Here is a 22852-nt window from a genome sequence, read left to right as displayed (position 1 = left end):
ATCAGACTAAGGCTTGCCTGAGGTTTTATAAGTCTTTTATAAGTCATACGACTTCCGTGGATTAAGAACAGGAAGTCACTTGCTCTTATTGTAAGCGGGAACGAACGTGCGCCTGCCGATGACGTTATAAATCATTCTTACCAACTTAAAAAAACAAAAAAACTTGTCACGTGCGAAAACTGATACGTGACCCGAGCAGAAACTTCCTTAGGTTTTTCTCTGCTTTCGTTTTCGTTTGATCATTTACCTCTGTGTTTTATCGTTTTAAATTCATTTTAATCTTATGATTTAATAAACCTGAAAATAACATTTCATAGTTCCCCGTCTACAACGTTTTCATCCAACCCTTTCCTGGCGCCTTGTTGTTTCTGTCCATTGTGTGGAAAGTACTTTCAAATTTTTCTTTAGTTTCAGTCTAATAACCATGTTTCCTTTTTGGCTTTAACTCATACATTTTTCCTTTGTGGCCTTTTTTTTCGCTACCTTTCTGGCGTGGAAATTAACGTACAGACCTAGCAGTAATTAACTTTAGTAAGCTCGTTAACCGCTAGTATTTGCTTTCCGAATAAACATGTTATTCTGATCATTTTCCATTGGCTGTTTGAAAAATTGCCGCTCGAATGACCAATCTGGGAATTAAAACTTTTGTTTGCGGCTACTTGATAGTCATCTGCCTGACTTCATCATCGTCTTTCTTCAGGTGAGATAGCTGAGCAAGGCTACAACGCGTTCGCAAAACTGTGAAAACAGTTCCCGAATCGTTTACTTTCGTGAGGAAATGTACGATTAGTGAGCTAATCCTGTACGTTAACATCCTTTTCTGCTTTAACCACATGTTAAACGCGTTAGCTAATCCCTAAAATAAGTGATCACGTTCCTGAAGGGTTCTTCAGAGGTTAATTAAATACAAGAATGCCGACTGATATTGCCTGAAAGGTCAAAATGGATTTTCTCTCTGTTAACCTGATGCTCCATCTATTACGTATACGAGAGTTCTTTTCACGGATTAGCATTTTGTTGAGGCTGGGTCTTGATTGCTGACCCTTGATTGCGAAAAAACAAAACAAAAATAGTCTAAGGAGTGAGTGGCGTGGTGGGTGTGCGCGAAATAAAGCAGTCAATGTTCACTGTCGTATAGTTAAAAATAAAAACCGTAGTGGTCAGCAGTGACCGTGACGTTACCTTTTTTCACAAAAAACGTACCCCGTGAGGTTAGAAACCTTCCATTACGACTGACTTAAGATATTATTGTGGTAGCTGTCGTTATCATTAACACTACATTGCAAGGCACTTTAGTCATCCAATAAGGATGCAGTTGCTTGTTAATGTCACGCTCGAGACGCAACTATCAATTCAAAAAAGTGCACCATACCCTCACGAACTCACTACAAACTTATTATAAATTTGAGGAACCAAGAACTATGAAGCTGTTAGTCTCACCGGAAAGTCCTTACCATCAATAACAGTCAGAATTGCAATTGAAGAGAAGGACGAATACGCATTGTTACAAAGTTCAATTATGAACTTTGCACAGTTAAAAAGAAGACTTGACGGTTCTCGCGTAAATATGGAAAAATCATCTACTCTCTACCATGGCCATGGACATTTAATGTTGTTTCACTGAAAGACTTTTAACAAAGGTACGACTTTACAACTCTGAATCAAATCGATAGTACGTTACGCGAATGGATGATTCACCTTAATAAATGTAATATACGGTCGAGCAGACAACAGTTAAATTATGTTAGTCGGCATACCGTAGAATCCCAATTTTAAGTCCCTCTCGAAGTCTAATCTTGTTTGATTACAGATTGTAATTAATACTACAGCTTTAAATTTTTTTTTCGTTTCGTTTCCTTTTGGTATTAGCTTGCCCCACCCCCTTACTATCCCCTATCACCCCATCAACGTAAGTCACATGGAACGGCCTCTCGGGACAGTGTTTCTTCCGAGGCCTCATAACTGGGATTTTACACTTGCATGACCTGAGCCAATTTACAACTGCATCTACCAGTAATGATCATAATTTGCACCTGCACCAGCGATGGCTTGTTGTCCAAGGCTTTCTGAACAATAAGGTATTTACATTTCACTTTCCTTGACTAAATAAAAAGCATATTGGATGGGCGAAGAAGTGACCAGTTCTCTTTCAGTTTTTGACTGAAAACAGTTTTTTACATTAAAAAGGGAAGACATACATAAAAATCCTCCAAAGTGTTACAGATTTCTTTTTAACACACTCATATCCGTGATTTTCCACAAGCTGTATACATCAGTTGAGATAGTAGTTACTGATGATGAATGCATCATGACGTTCCTTGGAGCACTCTAACGTAAAGTGACTGAGGAGGGCTTCGTAATTCACTTATCGGCAGAGCCAAAGCTTTACCGCAAAAAATATTTCATTGAGCTCGAGGCTGACGTGGAAATGATGTTCTGACCAGAGCTGCAGAGGAAATTGAATTCTAATTTGTTGCTGCGAAGAATCAAACATGGCAATCCGTTATTGATAGGTTACGCTGTCTCTGTCTTACGTTCCAATGAAGACACTCGGCCAGACTTACAAACCAGTCCGCTATCTGATTTTCACTATTTACACACGGCACAGGGTAAATAGACGTCGTAATTTGAATGCTGAAAAGTAAAAACAATGGTGAACTTTGGAAAGAGAGGATAGTTCCTCCTAGCTGAGGTCGTCACTTACGTAAATTTGACAACAAAATTGATCTCTCCTCCTGCTAGCACAAGTCCTGATCGACTGATTTTGCTGCCCTTCGAATGAACGGCTTCACTCAATCCGTATGCGTGCAAAAAAAAATGTACCTCATCTCGATATGCAGTTTCCGTGACACAAGCCTGGAGAGACTTATGAAAAATGGCGTGTCGATTGTCAAACATGGCCAATTTGTGGGAATGACAGCTCAGTTCTTTTTCTCGATACATTCACTGTATATTCTAACTATATTCTGCACAGTAAATCCACGAATTCACCATAGTGTCACTTTATATGAGAGGTGTTAATTTTTTTCGTCCCGAACCTATACCAGATCTTCTAAAAAACATTATCTGTACCCACAGGCAGCCCAAGTATAAGGAGAGGTATTTTTTATTGAGAATTTGACTGTATTTTTTATTCCTAGGAGCGGTCGTAAATATTTCCATACATGACCTTATTTCGCAAGATGATCGATATCATCTCGTAGCTGGAGCTATGGCTGCCTGTGCTGTACTTAGTCTAACAGTGAACAAGTTAGCTGGTGTCTGAAACGATGACTTGAAAAAGACACAACGCATGAAGACAAAGATGAATCTTTACCTGTCTCCCACGTGAAGTTCTTGTCGCTGTCTTCCATCAAATGAGGTCCAAGCTGAACTTCTGCTCTCTGAACTGACTACAATCTATAGTTGCATAGAGAAAGAGAAAAAGCAATTCTTGAGTCTAACATTGCTTACTTACAAAACAGAAGCTTTTGTTTTTTAACTGCTCGTTCGTTTGTCTCATTTAAGTTTTCCAATTTTATAAGCTCTTTATACCTTAAGTTCTACTCCCGCCGGGAGGATGATGGGCCTGAATGAGAGAGAGTGCGGACAGACAGGAGTAACTAAGATTCCGGCCACGCTGGGGTGAACCATCGAGGCTCCTGCAGCTACTGCATATGCTGTACTGCCAGTTGGGGTGGAGACGATAAGACCTGCAAAAATCAAGGTTATTAACAACGTACATGTCACGGTCATGGGAATGAATTCTCAAGGATCAACTGCAAGTTGATAATCTAATCAGCGTGATTCCTTTGAAAGCTTTTGGAAATTAGTATGCAATACACCTTTGTACACTGACGATCTGAGAAAATAAATGACAGAACAGGATGAGTGTGAAGGAATAGCATCTTACCGTCTCCTTGTACGGATGTGATGTGGTGGTCATTGCAATATATTTCTAAGTTTGTGAGGTACGAAGACGGACCACGGTCAACGACCACCTCGTTCAATACCTGTTGGGCAAAATCACATGTACCTATCATTAAAAAATAATTCAAGAAAGTAGTATACCAAAAAAATAAAACTGGACTAAAAAGTTAAAGGAATTCACAGAAGACGGAAACGATTAAAATCCGAATACTGATGGTCAGCACTCTAATGTAAGACTGCAGTAAAACATCCACATGCACGACAAGTGGATTAAGAACCTTCAGGCAAATGTGATGAATAAAGTACCCATTAAAGAGGAACTACTTCAGCCTACTATAATTGAACAGGTTCTTTATTAAAAAATAATAGTAAGTATCAACGTTAGAAAACAGTGGCTTTTGACATTTATTCCATAATCTCGATTTAATCACCAAAAATACTACCTCACTCCTACATGCACAAGCCCCATCTGGTTTGAGAGTGCCCCCTCTTAGTACAGGTGGAATCAAACAATGAATTCTCAAAGCCTGTACACTATTACGCAGGTCTTAATTGCTTTTTTTTTAAATTGCTTTGTCTTTTTCTGCGTGTTTGTTTGTTTTAATTTTTTTTTTACGACAAGCTTAAGGCAAACTGTCATAAAACTCTTAACAAAAATGCTGGGCTCAGAGAAGAACATTCGTTATTTTAAACCCCTAATTAGGTAATTAAGCCTTTTTGCGGAGAGTCGAAATCTACAACAACAACTAAGCAGCTCCTAAACCATGAGTCAGTAATATGCTACAGATGGACAAACCAAGTGACGTGTCTTTTCCTTGTCACGCTTGATAAAGTCACACTGGAGTCTGCTTCTTAGAGTTAAGCCCGCACGACCTGTAAAATTCTCTACGTTAACAATATATCAAAAGCAATTAGAAATGCGAGTAGCTTAAGGACTATTCTCTCCGTGTAATGTTCCCTCATCATACTGATGTTCCCCTAAGGAGAGAAAACAATGCTACCATGGTACAATGAATTGCCTCTGAGTTCCCTTCCATCACGGCCAATTCCAGGCATGAAAGCTTGAGTCAATTTGAGTATATTTTAAAGAAAAGCTTGTTCTTCCTGGAGCCCCTCTTAGGGCCACAAGAAGTCAAACTCACCTTCTAAGATTTTGGTTATTTTATCTCGAAAATCTTGAAATCTAAACGACGTGAGAAATCCCAAAGAACCAAGATGAAATGCCATAACAGGAGGGCAGCTGGACTGTAAAAAGCAAAATGGCACTTGAGTTGTACTTTGGCTTTTAGTCTGCTCTTATCATTTACATGGGTTACAGAGACTTTGCTGTTAGGACTCTCTTCCCACCCACAGAAGTCACCTACAAGACTGACAGTCAGCTGTACCGTCATTAAAAAGCGTTTTGACACGATTTTCAAGAGTTCAGTCTGAGGAGTGGTTGTCATTTGGTATTCTAGATAAACCGAACGGTTGCTTATTGTGTCCCCTTCATAGCAATATTTTTGGCTCGTCACTGATCAAAGCACGCGAAGAGAGCTATTCCTTTAATTATCTTTAAAGCCCTACTCAAGACTCGGACGAGGGCTGTGATGCAGCGCACTTTTACTGGATCTAACATTGCACCAGTCTCTTCACTCAGGCGGTTCACCCATACATTTACTTCTTTGCACAATCTGGAGAGCAATTCATGCTTTCTTGGTCCACTATGTTTCAAGTTGGAAAGACACAAACGATCTTGTAATCCACAAACATCTTTAGCAATAATCGAAAATTTATCAAATACCATCGACTACCGACACAAACTATTTGGATACTCACCTGAAACAAAGATGAAGCATGCAAAAGTGTTCCATCCCCTCCCATGCAGATGACAAAGTCGATTTTATCATCTAACTGGTCGCCTGAAGAGTTATCAACAGAAAAGAAATCAAACACGCGGTTATGCGTGATCAAATCACCGCATGTAATGAAAGTAAAGGTGCTCGTCTTTCTTCATCCGCAGACGATGAGAGAATATCTATTGCTTGGTGATAAATGGCTTATTTAGCATCTTTTGTTTGAAAAAAAGATGCTTAAACCAACAAAACGTTCAGGTTCGATTCAGTTTGTATGCATACTTTCATTCATATAGATAGGCAAGACAACTTACCCTCTTTAAAAATGCACATTTTCGATCTCACACATGTAAATTTTTCGTCTTTGCGTACTAGTAGATCCCGTACAGCAGATTCTTCAGCGTAAATAACCATTTTTCTCTCCTATGAAATTATCAATAGAAGATAGAAAAGGTATTCAACATCCAAAATGATGTTTATTTCATACATAGTGAGATTTACACTGTGAAGTTCGTTCGTGTCTCCGATTGGACGAACGATGTATGTCACAGTTGTTCGCCTCCAATCTTTGAATTGAAATGTGAAAAAAAACTCAGTAAGTACGAAATAAAAACATCATACCATGGAAAATGCTTGAACGATTTTTATTCACGAGTTGCGATGCATCAAAAACTCACTCGTTCTCCGCGCTCCGTCGTTCGTTTTTTCGATGCATCGCAACTCGTGAATAAAAATCATTCGTGCGCACTTTCCATGGAATAATCTCTATATAAACTGTATATACTCCATTTGGCGCTAATTTAATGCTAGAGTATTTTTCCGCGAACAACCGTGCAGAGAAGAAAACGTTTGGGAGAGCGAACGTCGTTGAAAACTGCTGCTAAGCCTCGAGGAAACAGCCGATTATGTCCAAGGACAAATATAAACGGATTATTTCAAGCCAATTGGGCGCTAACGTGTTTGTTATCCCTAAAATCTAATTGGCAATAAATGTACACATGTTTGTCTCGTCCTCTGTATACCAACAGGAAAACATTCTCCCAACTTGAGTCCATTTTTGTAAAGAAGACATTTACTACACTGAATCCTTAGTTTACGGAAAATTGGGGGATATCAACAAATATTCTCCAGTTTTAGCAAAGATTTATATTCACCTCAGACGTGACATACCATAACATGCTGGTTCTCTAAAACATAGTACAATCAACTTTGGCCTCACCTCTGTGAGCCATCGGGTGAGTTCCTTAAAGCTTTCCGTCACCTCCTGATCCATTAGTTTTTTTATTACTAGCACATTCTGGGGTGGCTTGGCCCAGGCCAAGAAGTGCTCCGAGGGGTCTACATGGCTGCTATAGCAGGAATATGGAGGAACGAAGTTGCATTTGGTTAAACATATTTAATCTGAGAGAAGACTGACATGACCCAGACGTCAATAGTAGTACTACCTCATCTACACCATGGTCTGATTTGAGACAAAAGGAAGTTTGATGGTTTGTTTGAGATTTCTCCTGGATTTCAAGCAAATATTTAGCTTTAAGCCCACCACAAAGTCGTTCGTCATTACGTGATTAAGTTAAGAACATGCAAAGGCTATTATATATCTTCGTCTATAAAAAAGGTTTAACCCAGTTTCATTTGCAATACAGTTTCAGGAGGTCCGTCATCATAAAACCTCACCACTAGAATATTGTTAGTGAGAAAGCAAGTTTCAACGATAAGATATTCACGTTTGTGTTAACTAATGACCACCCAGCACAACGTAGATATTCCACCTGTGGTATTCGAAGAAGACAAAAACGCGGTTACCTGCCTGGAAGCGAGAATATTTCCGAAAATACAAGTATATCCTAAGGACCGATCCGACCCTAAAATCAGTACTGAACCTGTATTTCCAAGAAACTATTAATCTGCGTAAATGACGTCGGAAAATAAATTAAAAACCCAACAGGACACGGAACAGTTCAAACTTGGGGCTTTACTTTTGATGGGAAATTGCCTGAGCTAATGTGTCCAACATACTAACCATTGGCACTAAAACTAACAAGAAAACTAAAGAACTATTAGAAAGGGTTATTTATTAGCTAAAGCACATTTATTCAGTGAACGAAAAATAAATCGCTGCAGGTGAGAGCTATGTTTACGAAACGTCAAGGGCTATTCAAGAGAGGCTGAGAATAGATGTGTAAGGTTTCATTCAAACTTCAAACGACCGCACCCACGCAAGCCTTTATAACTTAAACAATTAGTTTAACGGTTAGAGTGTAGCAGATTTGCGTGTCTTGTGTTTGTCCTTCTTTGTTCTTTTCATAAATATCACGTCATTAAACGTCATTGATTTGAGTTACCACAAGCAACGACATAAAAAGACGAAATGAAAAAAAAAAAAAAAAAAAACCGACTTAAAAACATTTAAAACAAACGAGAACGAACAATATTGACAACACCCTTGATTGACAACTATTACTTTGGTTATAGCAAACAAAAAATCGTAACCGTGACGAAAGTAGTTCAACATGCGGCCTTCATTAGCATAGTCACTGAGATTGTTATTGTTTTCTCGACAAAATATCTTGTTTGTGTATCTAAAACAATGAGGAAAAAGTTTTGTACAGTCTCCAAAAAATTAAGAAGATAATTTCGTTTATTTAAATAAAAATCTATATTTGTATGTTCAATTGAGCCCTTTTATTATTTGGCGCTAGTGGGGATTTCAAAAACGTGTCAGACTAGTTACAGAACTACTTATGCATTAGAGACAGAAGTTGAGAAGATATTTTACCAGTTTGTGGAAGCCTCCTTTGAATTTCTTTGATTCTGGTCACTTGGAAACGGCTCAAACTGATTAGTCGGCTTCAAGTTGAATTTCCCATTTATCCATTTGCGATCCCGATGGTCATTTTTCCTCTGCAATTTCTTTGCCGAAATAGCCTTCATAACACATGAACAGGGGAAGACAAAACCATTCAGAGACGATGATTCCATAACGCGGAAAACTATCTCAATCGACACGAAACATGAATTTTAACAAAGCTTGTTTCCGTTTTGTAACACGACGTCAAATATCACTCGGCGTAAAGAACGACGTTCGGCCGGCTTCTGATGAGCTGTGTGTGACGATCACTCGCCAAAACGTGAGGAGCAAATGACGCCCGATAATGTGTGTTGTTATGAATATTATCAAATTAAATTAACATCATTGTACAAGCTAGTGAAGAACCAAGCTTTTATCAATTAAGAGATCAAGCTAAAAATCAATACTCCAGATTTAACCCGAGGTTCTGAATACGCACATACAAGACGTATGTTCTACGGGTTCTACGCAAATTCAACAAGAAATATACTGATAAGGCAAGTCGTTCAAATTGATTTCCAGAGACAATCGTGACAGTGGTCTAAACACTGACAAGTGGATAATTGTAAATTGACTGGCAAAGCGAAACGTTTAAAATTTCGCAATCCTTTAGGATTTATGAGGACTATTTCATAAAAAAAATAGAGCACTAAGTTGACCATAACTGAACATTCTCTAAGGTCATGTTCATTACGCAAGCACACTTCTCTACAATCCAATGGAACATAAATGAAAGTAGGCTTTTTTATAATTCAGTATGAGCTATGGAGAAGCAATAATTCAAAATTTAGGACGCAATATGCCGAAATATCACACCTGGGGTCTCTTGGTAAAAACCTAAAAATAGTGATAACAAAACGAGAGGACACGAACCGAGGACTTGGTGGGAAGAAGTTTTGAAAATCAAAGCCAATATCATTTACCAAACATATATCATGTTTGAAATGAGCAATAATGATTTTTACATAACAAGCGATATTCCCAGAATGCTATTTGCTATTCTGCCGCTACACCAGTACGAAGAACAAAAACAACTAACAGAAAAAGATGTGAAAGTAGCATTAAAAAAAATCATTTTCAAATATCATCACCACAGAAGGTAAGGAACAAATACTACGAAGAGCAAAAGCAAAATGATTTTGGTACTCGTTTGTCAGTCGCAGAGAATCCAATGACGTCAAAGTGACTAAAATAAGAATGACTTATCGACTGATTAGCAGAGGAAAGATGAAGGTAAAATTTCCGAACAGCCCTATACTACATTACACATTCAGTTCTTGGATCTAGAAAACAATGAAAAGAACAATACATTTCCTTTGGGAAAACAGATTTGTTTTACAATAGTATCTCAGGGGCTGTACGGAAATTTTACCGAGATGAATAACATAGGAGCGACTCTTACAGGTAGGATGTCAGATGATAACGAAGTTTACAGCCCAGTTGTTTCTAGGCATGCTCTTGGGCCTAAAGGGACTAGGTTACGTAGTGAGCCTGCGTGAACACTTAAAGGCGTCAAATCTCTATTGTTCCCATCGTTATTAAAAAGAAGCAAAGCACGTCGGTGTAAAAACCGACAATCACGTGGTGTTTTTGTCACGTACTGTTGAGAATGATGCGAGGAAATTAAAATTCAAAATGTGGCAATTCTCGCTCTCTCTCTTAATGAAGTTATGTTCCGACTGTCTCGGGCAAGAATAAGAAATATAAGCAAACTCTCAAACACTTTGTGGTCTACGTAAATACAATGTAAAATACAATGTAAAATTTTTTAAATTGAAATTCAAGCACTTCAACATTGCATTTGATTTAATATGCTGTAGTATTTAATACATTTACCCACGAATTGCTTTTGTATTTTGGGGTAAAAAACAGCAAGTGTTTTGATATCGTAAAAGTGAAACGGAACCTTGCATGTAAAGCAGGAGAGAAATCAAAATACAACGTCTTCGCAAAAAATTTGTAATGAGTTGATAAAATTCCGCTTACAATAATGGGTAAGCGATGTCATTGTGTGCCACAATAGGCAAAATACATCTTTTACACGAGTCTATTGATGCCCCTGTTGTTTTTGGTTAATGGATAAAGTTATTCTTTATAAAAAAAACGTCTGACTAACTTTCTTTGCATGTGCTTTAACGATTTTTCATAAGATCAAGATAATTCAACACCATTCTCCTTATAGGAATTTCGAATGCAAACAACCGCCAAGAGCTAGTCATATATATATCAACCAAGAATCATTTACCTCGTACATGTCCAATAATACATCGCTAAGAGGCTTACAATCACGAACGCCCGTCTTCCTAACTCGGAGCCAATTCGGCGGATCAAGATCCTAGCGAAGTACAACTAGTTTTTCACATGATAAAAAAATGGGTACAATATACTCGTTCATGATTCAAATTACGCAGAGCAAATCTATATCGAACCAATCAGTAGGAAACAATACTTATGAAAACTGATAACGAAATGACTAAACGAAGATAAAATTTTCGGTTGAAAGTGTTAAATAACTTTTGGTTCCATATTTGCTATGTATATGGAGTATAATTTAGCCGTAAAAAATTCACGGGGACAGCGGTGCTTTTTTTTTTTCCCGGTAAGGACAATGACGATTCAAAAATGATTCACTGAACCTCCCATTCCATTTACAATGCCACGATGTCGAAACTTTGAAAAGGTTTACCACACTGTTTTAATCAATATTGTTTCAAATGTTCGGCAATTAATTTTGAAAATAAGTTGTGGTCGACAGAGATAAAACCAAAACTTTCGACGCCAACATACCTCCTAAAACATCGTGGAAGTTTTTTAGAAAATAAAACACTCTCACTTTCGATGGAGGAAATTCAAACACTCTTGATCAATAAGTAAGATAGTGCAAACTATTGACCAAAAATTGGCAACAAACTAACTTCTCCAAAGAGGACGTCCGAAAAGGTATCTTCGATTACGAGTTGTTGGATTGCGGGACTAACATACGGAGGGTGGCAATCAAAGTGTGCCGCATCTACCACAGGCATCTCATGCTCACGCCACGAAAAAAGCGTAAAATATTTACAAAGAAAGCGTCAACCGTTGTGTAAGTCTGTGGGTGACCTTCCAATCGACATAGTGTTTAGGTTAAGTAATCTATTGCATAACTTGCACCTGTTACAAAAAGTCATGTACTGGTGAAACAGGAAGACGAATACGTGACCGATTCCATGAACACTTTCGCGAAGCAGAAAGAAATGACAAGGATGCATCCAAACCAGTCACTGGACACTTAAAACTTCCTTATCATTCTAAGCAGCATTTAGCAGTTTACGGCCTTTCCCTACATCTCTAGGTAGTTCGAAAAGCGGCAAAACTCTAGAGAAAACATTTCTCAAATTGTTACTCTTAAACCGCAAAACTCTAGAGCAAAAATCTCTCAAATTGGTACTCTTAAACCCCAGTATATCACCGAACGCTTTTTATTCAACTAATTTAGTCTTGTTTTTATAGTTACAATGTTCCCGCTAATAGCGTACTCCATTTTCTGCATAAAAAAACCCACACACAAACCACAATTTTTTCATTCGCTTTGACGAAGGGCTAACGCTCGAAACTTTAGCTTAGAAACTCTTAACAGCGGCCAATTTACGTTATCAACTCAGTCGAGAATACCAAATTACCAATTCAAATTAGCTGTCCTCGAGAAAGGCCGCTATAGAGCACAACAGAGAACGACGCCCATAAAAAAAGGCACCGCATGTTTGATGTTACCTACATAGAGTGTAGCTTTTCCGCTTCCATTCTCTGTTAGTTTTTTTTGCACGACCATTTTGTTTTCTTGGGATTCAGTATTTTTTCTTTTGCATAATATGGCAATTTCGCGAAACCTCGGTGAGCCTTTGCGTCGCTACCTTCGGAATTTACCACCAACCATGATCAATCAGTTCCACAGGCGCTCGCCTAACACTCCATTAGTTCCCTTTGTGTTAAATTGTTCCATTAAAACGCAGTAAGCTGGACTTTTCTTGTTTTTGTGTCAATCACAAATTAAGGAAAGTACACTGACGGCCCCACAACGAATATGTGTGCCCTGTATGCTTCTTGGAGGATATTTCATTCCCTTTTAAATTCCAACCAGACCTCTAAAATGAGGTGTTCTTTGTATCTGTGTTGAAACATCTTTTTCTTGTTGTTTCTTTATTTACTGCTTTGCTGCCCCTGCACAATTTTTATTCGGCTCTGTTAGCTTCTTGAGTTTGAAATTTCGCTTTTCATTGATGTTTAAATTGTGAGTCTTTATAATAGGCTATTTTCGATACATTAAAATTCAACCATGGCTCCGAGGCTTGGGGGAAAAAGCATAAGAAATCACATCGAGGTTGAGGGATCAATATTTAAATTCTTTGTTTTATCCCCCTTAGCCTCGACGCCATGTGTAACTTAGATTTTTAATACATCGAAAATGGCCAATTAAATTCTTCTTCTCCTTCATAATGACATCATATTTTGCCGATAAACTGGTGCTCCCCAAAGGACTGCCCTGGCTTTACTAAGTATTTCTTAAAGTAACTAACCTGCTCTTCTTTTCATCTTCCCACAGGTGTCCTTTCCTTCCGAAGAGAAGTACAGGTGGAGGAGGATTTATTGATCTTCTCCTGGATCTGCTACCTCCGCTTCTGAAAATTGAACAATTTAACTCTTTCAACGAGAACTTATGCAGATCGCAACTGAGATCAATTTATTACGTATTCTATTAAGTATCGGAGTTATGGTGAAAGCCCCACCAATTGAATATTGATGAATGTCCACCAAATTCAAAATTGATTTTTAAACAATTTTTGAAGAAAGAGATTAAATACTGGAGAAGTGCGGAACAGGACAACAGTCAGTCAGTTGAAGAATGAAAGTGAAACTGAAAGCAAATTGCAGCATATTAATTTGCGATACTATTGCTCATTCTTTTGTATTTCAACCCTTTTAGCGTCAATGAAAGCTGATCATGCTAACCATTTGTATGATCCCTGTATGACAGCTATATTAAATGATAGCCATTGACGAAAGGCTGACTTCACTGCACACTCAAGGCTGGTTGATGCAGTCATGAAACTTCACAGAGCATCCTTGATTTCCTTCATCATTGGGTATACAGTTTCTATTTCAGCTGGCTCCTCTCAAAATGAAAATTCAGTTCCATCCACAGACTTGAGCTTTCATCGATAAAATTTTGTGATTTCATTATAGGGTGTGTGTTGAGATAGTGGGAAGATTAAGATAAATTTTTAAGATAAAAAGGTTTTTTTTTTCATCTTATCTTTCCCAACAACTTCATGTACATTATGGGTGTGTCTACCACCCTTAGGAGGATCCCATAAACCTGCCACCGACTATAGCTAGAGAAAGTCTGGGAAAGCTGACAAGTAACAGTGGAAAATTTACAAGATTATGGTTTCTACCACAGTAGGGACCCTAAACATGATTTCCGGTCACTGACCACAGTGGTGAAAATGTTATACATGTGCAATATTGACCAAGTGTTAGGTCGTGATGGCTGGGTATTGGCCAAGTTTTTTCGCATATTTATGGACAGAGATGAAGGCGAGGTCCATAATGGCTAATATCCAGCCATCTTGCCCGAACAAGCCTGGTCAATAAAGGATTTAATATATACCAAAACAATTTCATTCTATAAGAATCATGAAAGACTTGTTTCTTTCAAGAGCTGAGAAAAATAGCCAACTGTGTTTGTAGCACAATAGGCCCACAACAGTCATTTATTTTTTTTCTGTTTTTACTGTCTTCTGTCACTTTTTGTGACTCCCTCACAATATTATCCAAAAATGATGAACTTTGCTAGTCCGCTCTATGCTATGTTTTTCTTGTGCAGGATCAAAGTAGGAAATCATGAGCAGGCAAGATGGGCCAATGACAAACACAGGATTTGTTTCATATTACCCATGAGTGCTGCCAGTGATGTACAATGTAACACAAGATGTATATTGCATATTGATAATCACTGGAAAACCTTGATATTATCAAATAAGACTGACTGCTTATTATGTTTGACCCACAGTAAAGATTATTTTCAAGAGTTACTTAAGAAAGCAATTGACATTAGCTCTTGTTTGGAAGGCATTGTTCTGATTTTCAAGTGACTAAAGCCTAATTTCATTTCTTCTCAGGTTTGTTTCAAACAAAGAGACAACTTCTCTCTAAGTCTCATTTAATTCCTAGAAATAAATAAATATCACTTTTAATTGATAATACTCCTTTCTTTGGTTCATATTTCAGACCTGTTAACTTCTTTCTAACACTTGGTCTTACTAACACCTTGGTCCCTATATCACATTATTTTTTCTTTCTCTTTTATTGGGGAAAATCCAATAAAAAAAATCCGTACATAATTATAGCACTTATAAAGTCAAGGGAGTAAGGATATTATGCACTGACACCAATTTTTGGTATGACCTAAGGAGTCTGGTTCCCAGAGAATGTGCAATGATTGACATATGGTTTGATGTTGAATTGAAACACTTCCTTTTTTAGGAACACAGACTTGTGAAGTATTTAATGAAGAACGCAATTTTGCTTCCTCACTACTATTTGAACCTATTGAAATATCTTTCTCCAGTTTTGTCATCTTTTGTGATTGCTTTGTTCCATCACCACAAGCCTGTAAACCCATCATTATACAAGTACTTAAAATCTTAGGGTTGGTTATTCACACAAGCCCTAACCCAATTAATGGGCCTCAGGCTTTCTCTACAAGAGGGTTGATTTAATTACATTTCAGCTTTCTTGACACTGTTCTCAGAACAAGTGTTCAGGTAAAAGACTCAGCTAAATTGAAGATTGTCTAGGACATGAATTTGTTGAACAATGCCAAAACTTTGCTTAAATAATCAGGCTGTAATGACCAACTTAATTATCTATATCTTTCTGAAAGTGATTTCAGAGATGTGCAGTGAGTTACCTGTTCCAACCATCTTTCAAAAGGCCACACAACCAACAATGCATACAAATATCTATTGCTTCAAAATCCCAACTTTCAAATTGGATAATAGTGAAAAAAGTGATTGTAAGTCCCATCAAAAGTGGTAATTAACTACCATGCAAGTCTGGGCTCTAAACCTTGTGATCGTTTATCAGTCATGATGGGTATTGAAAAAGAAAAAAGAAAACAAAAGATGCTACATTCCATTGTCATTGGGTATGAGAAACATGAGTATGAGTACTTCTTGCACCATTTTTTTCATAAATTTTACTCTTCCAGTGGTAACAGGTGAAGCCTAGCCCCATAGATGCCATGGTCACTTCAACTATATGCATATAAAATTCATCAGCTTCCAACAGTTTCAAATTTAAAATCTAAAATTTAAAATTCAGACATGCCCTACAAAAAGCAGTTTGCTGTATTGTATTTGAGACAATCTTGTTTAATCAACTGTGTTGATAATGTAAATTGGTCTCCATGAAAAGTCTCTTGGACTGGCATCTCAAGCATTAGCCCTTTTTCAGAGCGAATAGAGGAGGGGTTAACTTGCAAAATGTCAGCTTTAGAAACTCTTAATGGTGGCCAATTTACATTATCAACACAGTTGATAGTGTAAATTATAACGAGGCAGCACTTCATCTTCTTCAGAAACTTAATCCCCCCTTCATTTTATTGTATATGGACCAGCTTAGTATAAATTATCTATACAGTTACTGCTAGATTTGAGTTGTCTTCACTGAATTGTTATAATTGTGCCTGCACTGCTCTACCTTTCATGATGGAATGTCTCAACAAAGTTACAGTTATTCATATGGAGTTGTCCACTGACAACACCACCTCATCTGTGGTGGAGCATCAGACCATAAAAATAAGTTGGTCTGGAGTTTGAATCAGTATGGACTGAATTGTTTTTTGACCCACACTTCTATCTTCTTTTATTTGAAGTACAAGCTTAAAATTTAACCAGATTAAGCCTGATTGCAATGCCTTGGTCAAGCAATCCTTCTTAAGAGAAACTTTCACCTTAAAAAAAATTCATGTCTGTCAAGAGTTAAATAACCATTAACCTAGCTTAGTAATGCTTTCATAGGACTTTTAAAATCCAGACTTTGATTTTCAATGAAACACTCACAGGTTTTTCTTTAACCAATGTTATCATGGTCTGTGGTGAGGATATTTTAGCTGTGATCACACTTATGTGTCCACCTGCGCCAGTTCTTTAGGGGAAATGTTAAGTTTGCAAGATCAAGGTAACTGAACATTCTTTTTTATTTGCCCCCCCCCCCAACCCTGCACAGCTTGATATGTTTCTTGTAGTTAAATTTCTCTCACACACAGGTGGTCCAATATCCACAATCACTGCGGAACTTAATTATCATAATCATGTAGTTTTCAACAGATTCCTTCAGATTCAGTCGGTGCAGACCAGTTCTTAATCAAAGAAGTACTACATACAATTTCGATTATTGGAGAAAAAACTGAGTCACTTCCAATAGATTGTCCAGAATTTGACTCAAATATCAAATAGCTTTGCAAACAGCAAGTCCGTTCAAAACACGTTAAAACAATACTTCTAGTAAGTCGAATGTATACATTAAGACAGCTGTTTTCATGACTTAGTAATTATTGTACTCATTGCAGAGCCACCAACATTTCTGCTCCTCAGTTATTATGTTTTGACTCTTTTGACCACTTTTGGAGTCAAATTTCATCGGCACTGTTGGTTGTGTTTAGGAATTGTGAGATGGACAGGAAAGATGGTGCAGTAGGTATCACAAAGCAACGTTACATAAACACAACATGGGCACGACAGTCTGGGAAATCAGCTTTAGACTTAGCTGCCAACTGTAACGATTGTCAAGATTACACACTTTGTGAGAAACAAACACCGTGATAATTTTATACGATAGACAGTTACCGGAATATATGATTAGGAACTACCGGTCGAGTATATTCTTCCGACGCTTGTACATGTAAAAGTTCATTCGCCCACCAAATCGCCTATAACACTTACCCAAGTCGGTAGCATCCATTAGCATTACATACTAGCCAGGATGACGATTTTTCGCTATCTCCAGCTGATTCATCATTTTCTCTTAAACGTGCTGGACCTGGAGCGCTCACTCTCCTCGCCATTTCTTGTCAACAAGCTCTCACACTTTCGAATTACTATGGTTGCGAAGGTCTGGGGCTACATGTAAATCACGCACTTCCTTGGTTACGTAACCAAATTTCGTCCTCCACAAAGGCAGTATCAACAAACACTAAACATGAATATCGCTTAAGTTTTTCCGTTCGTAAAACGTGTGTAAAGAGAAAAAGTATGAGTCAGTGAAAACAAGGTGAGGCTTTCTTGTTGAAAATTGGTTCGTGTAATAACCATGTTGGGAAAATGACCTGAAATCCCATACAAATCCGTGTGATCTATAGCCATATTTGATATTGCGTGACGTAAGTTACTCGTTTCTCTGCACTCACCTGATTGACAAAACGACGAAGTGGAGATATGACAACTTTTAATAAACGGATGCGTTTACGCACGTAGAGGTTCATTTCTACGGACATGATATTCGTGAGGCGCGTTCAAGTGCGTGGAAAAAACGCGACAGTGGAAATATAGCTTTAGTTAAAGAGGAAAATGTCCTATGCAAAGAGTGTGGCGATAACTGCGAACGGATCTTTTCCTCAAATGAGCATTTTGAGTTACTATATTTCTTAGGGCTACTATTAAATTATATTTGTGTGGTAGGAATAGGACCTATCGCCTTTCTTTTCCACCCAAAATACGAACTGGAGCCATGACACAAGACCTGAGAGAATCTTATGACATCAATTTTGCGAAAATAAATGTAAAACGCAATGGAGTCAACATTCATGAATTCCAGGTCAGTCCAATGAGTCGTAAATACTTACTTTTTCGCGGTACTTAATTCCGATTCGTGTCTATAAGGAATAAAATTCGTAAAAAGACCAAAGATCACGTCTGCATTCAAACCATAGACATCGCCCTGTCATGATGTTATAATTAGCAGCTATGGCTAACATCGAAGCAAACAAGCATGTCGCGGTGATATTGCCATTACCAAGAGGTCAGTCAAATATTTGGAACACTTTGCCATCAAGAGGATGATGTAGCCCAGAAAAGCTTAAACTCCATTGCAACATACTTTGAGTAACCAATATCTATTGCATCTGTTCATCGACTTGTTCCTTGCATTCACTCCTTAAATAGCTCATCTCGGATAGCCATCAACGAAACGAAGATGAATGTAAAACAATGATTTTTGACTCTGATCGGGAAAACGATTTTACTGATCGATCTGAAAAAAAAACTTGAGCTTCATTTTGAAATATGAAATATAATGTATCCGAATTGATAGCAGATGTCCTTGCTGCCTCATTCTTTCTGATTAGTCGATAAGGTATTGGTTAAGAAGGATGAAATTGGTAAAGCTGTCTATTGGTGGGCCACCCAGCCAGCATGTCAGTTTGTCAGTCAGTCAGTCATGATCAGTCAGTCAGTCAGTCAGTCGGCTAGTCAGTCAGTCGGCTAGTCAGTCAGTCATTCCCTCAGCCAGTCAGTTAGTCCGTCAGCAGTAGCCCATTACTGAATGGGCTCCTGTCCGTCAGTCAATCAGTCATTCAATCATTCAGTCATTCAGTCTTTCAGTCATTCAGCCATTCAGTCATCCAGCCATTCAGTCATCCAGTCATCCAGTCATTCAGTCATTCAGTCATTCAGTCATTCAGTCATTCAGTCATTCAGTCATTCAGTCATCCAGCCATTCAGTCATTCAGTCATTCAGTCATTCAGTCATTCAGTTATTCAGTCATTCAGTCATTCAGTCATTCAGTCATTCAGTCATTCAGCCATTCAGCCATTCAGCCATTCAGCCATTCAGCCATTCAGCCATTCAGCCATTCAGTCATTCAGTCATTCAGTCATTCAGTCATTCAGTCATTCTGTCAGTCAGTCATTCTGTCAGTCAGTCAGTCTTTTGGTCGGTCAGGCAAACAATCAGTTGATAAGTTAGCCAGTCAGTCAGGCAATCAGTCGGATGTCTATTGGTCCATCCGTTTGTCTTTCAGTTCATTCATTCGGTCGTCCAGTCGCTCGGTCGGCTGGTCGGTAGGTCAGTTATCAGCCTATTTTTCAAGCTAGGCAGCGAGTCCCTATGTCCTTGTTTTAAGCTTATAACAAGCATCAATCATCGATTGATCGATAAATGAAGCAATCCTTTAATCGTTGTTACTTCCTATACATGACAGGCAAAAGTTGGATAACAATGTTGTTAGTAATTTAGAATTAACATATATTTCTTTTCGTGTATTTTATTTGTTTGGATCATTTTATTCCTGCATTCTTCCTCCAAATCCTTTCCCTGTGATAGAGCATGCCTTCCTGTCAGCCACCTGCAAAAATAACAAACAGTGAAGCCGTATTAATGAACTAGTTGCCTTTAAAAAGTACTCTGTCATGCTCCTTTCTTGATTTCACAGCTCTTGTTTTTTAATTTATCAACTGCGCTCATTGCAGAAGAGCTTTAGCTCGGCGAGAAGTAAGTATCATCCAACAAAGTGTTTTACTCTTGACTTGTACTAAAGCCAAATGGTGCTTGAGCAAATCATTGTCATTCTTGCTTTCATTGCTTTTGTTGAGCCGTTTGATGATGAAGATGATGAAGCGTGTTTTATGTTACTTTATGTTGTTGTTAGCGTTGCTTGTGGGTTGCTCGACTTTTTACTAGAGTCCAAAATGAGAGTGACAGAAGGTGAGAGCAAGATTTTAAGGAAAGGCTACTTACACTGTCTACAGCTTGCTTGGCAGTTCTTCTTCATTTTCTTGGTTTCGCAACTGCGGAAGAACATTTCCTGTTTCTTACACCACCTGTGACTTTTACGGTTTGCGCACCGCGCACGCTTTTCAATATCGTCGAAAACTGGTAACATGTCTGAGAGATGAAAAATTCAAACTGATCAATTGCTTTGGCCTGAATTTAAATAAAAAAGCACCAACATAAATATGCTCTCACTCTTTTCATTGCTTTGCAAAACCTTTGATGGAAATTTTCCAGTTATCGTTTAGCGTGTTTGACAACGAAGAAGAGAATTAATTTTTCTTGAAATGTACATGTGTAACAGATTTTTAACGTCATCGTGAGAGAAGTTAATGACAACAAGGCTTGAATTTGAGTGACATTTAATAAAACCTCCTGATCTTTAATTACTTAGTTTGAGGAAACGGTTGAAGTATTTTCGATCAATTATTCGAGGAATATACTGATTGAGTTGGTGATGAATGAAACTCACTCTTTTAGTATTTTTCTGTGGCTGATTATTTATTCATGCAGATATCTATCACACGGTGTCTTCGCCTTCACACATTATTCGGACCCATTAATTGAAAATTTTATCTTTTTCCGACATCGCATGTAATTCATTCTGACAATGCTTTCTAAACATGAAATAAAGGATTAAATGAAACATCTATCAACCGGATTAAACTCACCTTCGAAAAGCATTTTAGTAATGAGACTACTCTCCTTTTGAGCATTTTCACTATCATCAAACTTTGCGGTAGCAATTCCAATAAACATGAACAGGATGAGAGGGAGACAGCACATTCTAGTGTGAGGCATTATCGCTGTCAGTTTTTGCCGTCAGGGAGGGCGAATTTCCACCTGTTTAGGGAAGATACAGCCTTCAGTATTCGAATCTTTGTTTTCACTTGACTTTACTTTATTTAAGTTAGTTTCATTGGAATTTTACGTATATAACTGGCAGAAAAACTTCTCCTTTTTCATTTATCAAAGTTGACACAATCGCAAAAACGTATGCCACGATCCATAGTTTTTGGAGTTTCCTACATTTCATGCACCCATGAAGCTACTTGCAGGTTGAGAACCATTTATCGAAAAGTTTTCAGAAACTCTAAGCGTTACAAGTCCTTCAGTTATTTGGAAATTTAACAGTCTTTCCAATGAGCTACCTCTGTAGAAGTCAGAGATTAAGAAGTCTTGTATAACAAATTCAGTTGATTCAGTGAGTGTGACTAGTAAGAGTGTTCTGAGTTCGAACAAGAGCAACGTGGATATGATTTAAGATTAAAATTGTCAGAAAACCCTACCGGAGTGATTGTCATATTAATTCTATGTTAAGAGCTGAAATAACTTCATACAAACCTACCTGTAAATCCGTCTGGCTGGCTTTGGATGGAAATGAAAGACACGATCGCTCATTCTATTTATGTAGAAAAATGGCCGCACATTTCCTGACCAATGTGCCATCCAATCCAAATCAAACTACACTCAATCAGAAAAAAACAAGCGATATGAGGTTACGAAATCTTACCAGAAGCAGTAGAACAGGAACAAACATGACACTGACATCCAAACAAAGCCGCCTTTCCGAAAGATAACTTTCAAACTTGCTTGGAGGTAAATTAAAGTTTGCAATGAATTATTTAGTGAGTTTTGATTACATGTTGTTATTTTATTTCAAAGTGATAATATGAGCAACTTAAGGAATTTTTTAAAAGTAATATTGAAATAAGACAAAAATGAAAACAAAAATAGAATGAATTGACAGTTTGACAAAGTGTCGATTTTGTCAAGCCTCTAATTGCAAGTGACCGGTTGAGCAATTGCCATATGGTCTTCACGCCCACTTCAATTCTTACCAGCTTTCTTAATATTAATGTTGTGGCTGTTTTATTTGAGTGAGCTGAAAGGTTTTGATTGCGCTTTATTGAAATTGAAATTTCAAATCCGCAGTAACTTAGAAGCATGAGTTGTTTAATGTCTTTGGCATAAAAAGTTCTCTCATGAAACCGTGTGACCTTCATTTCAAGTTTCTCTAAGATATTGAACACGTGTTTCGATGACTTACTGGTATAAATTAGCGAAGTCTAGTTCGGAAAAGTAGAGACAGATTTCGTGAAATGTAAGCTGGTCCAATTGGTAGCTGGTTTAGGGGAATGTAAAGATATACTCATAGTTCTGAGTACTAACTGTAGCTTTCCTTCTCAGAACAGGCGGACCTCACTTAAACCTTAAAGCAGCTAGATTTTAAAGATAACCCTGAGCTTGTATACACCTTACAATTAAATATCATTTAAAAATTAACACAATCTAAGAAAAACTTGCTTCGGAAAATTCTACGAGTAGATAAGAGAATTATTTGCTTTTAGGAATTATTCAGCCACACCTATACTTGTGGGCCTTTGTTTTTGCTTTCGAATCGGAAATATTATTAATGATGTATCTGGTATGAATTTTGCTTATTTAT

At 37.7% G+C, this 22852-nt stretch overlaps 1 protein-coding gene and 1 long non-coding RNA gene across 6 annotated transcripts; both read right to left on the bottom strand.

The window, feature by feature from the left end:
• Window positions 1-1588: 1588 nt before the first annotated feature.
• LOC113678174 (NAD kinase) lies at window positions 1589-18589 on the bottom strand. Of its 5 annotated transcripts, XM_089180133.1 has the most exons (12): window positions 18479-18589; window positions 17580-17845; window positions 13149-13250; window positions 6964-7090; window positions 6059-6167; window positions 5728-5810; window positions 5052-5154; window positions 4706-4782; window positions 3893-3992; window positions 3535-3692; window positions 3317-3399; window positions 1589-2634 (listed from the first exon to the last, which is right to left on the bottom strand). In XM_089180133.1, the coding sequence occupies exons 2-12, from the start codon at window positions 17699-17701 to the stop codon at window positions 2487-2489; spliced, it is 1212 nt and encodes a 403-aa protein (XP_089036259.1). In that variant the 5' UTR covers window positions 17702-17845; window positions 18479-18589; the 3' UTR covers window positions 1589-2486. The 5 variants fall into 5 exon arrangements, with proteins under 5 accessions (XP_089036259.1, XP_027050844.2, XP_089036262.1 ...); XM_027195043.2 differs by lacking the exon at window positions 18479-18589 and having other exon boundaries at window positions 6964-7093; XM_089180136.1 differs by lacking the exons at window positions 13149-13250; window positions 17580-17845; window positions 18479-18589 and adding an exon at window positions 10841-10997 and having other exon boundaries at window positions 6964-7093.
• Window positions 18590-19780: 1191 nt separating this feature from the next.
• Window positions 19781-21896, bottom strand: LOC149041236 (uncharacterized). The gene is made up of 4 exons (XR_016179092.1): window positions 21752-21896; window positions 21075-21246; window positions 20371-20517; window positions 19781-19978 (listed from the first exon to the last, which is right to left on the bottom strand). It is a non-coding gene; the product is annotated as an uncharacterized LOC149041236 (long non-coding RNA).
• Window positions 21897-22852: the final 956 nt, after the last annotated feature.

The sequence above is a fragment of the Pocillopora damicornis genome, chromosome 8, assembly GCF_964200805.1.
Source record: "Pocillopora damicornis chromosome 8, jaPocDami1.2, whole genome shotgun sequence".
NCBI classification, from domain to species: Eukaryota; Metazoa; Cnidaria; class Anthozoa; order Scleractinia; family Pocilloporidae; genus Pocillopora; species Pocillopora damicornis.
Note: the sequence above shows the minus strand (reverse complement) of the source record. Positions and strands in the feature narration are given on the sequence as shown.

Bases quoted from the DNA above. Each gene is read 5' to 3' on its own strand.
- LOC113678174 (XM_027195043.2), bottom strand. From the start codon at position 17,701: ATGGCGAGGAGAGTGAGCGCTCCAGGTCCAGCACGTTTAAGAGAAAAT. The intron at 13,251-17,579 runs GTAAGTGTTATA...TTCAATTTTCAG, and splicing joins AATGGATGCTACCGACTTGG to AAGCGGAGGTAGCAGATCCA. The intron at 4,783-5,051 runs GTGAGTTTGACT...AGAATTTTACAG, and splicing joins AATAACCAAAATCTTAGAAG to GTCGTGCGGGCTTAACTCTA.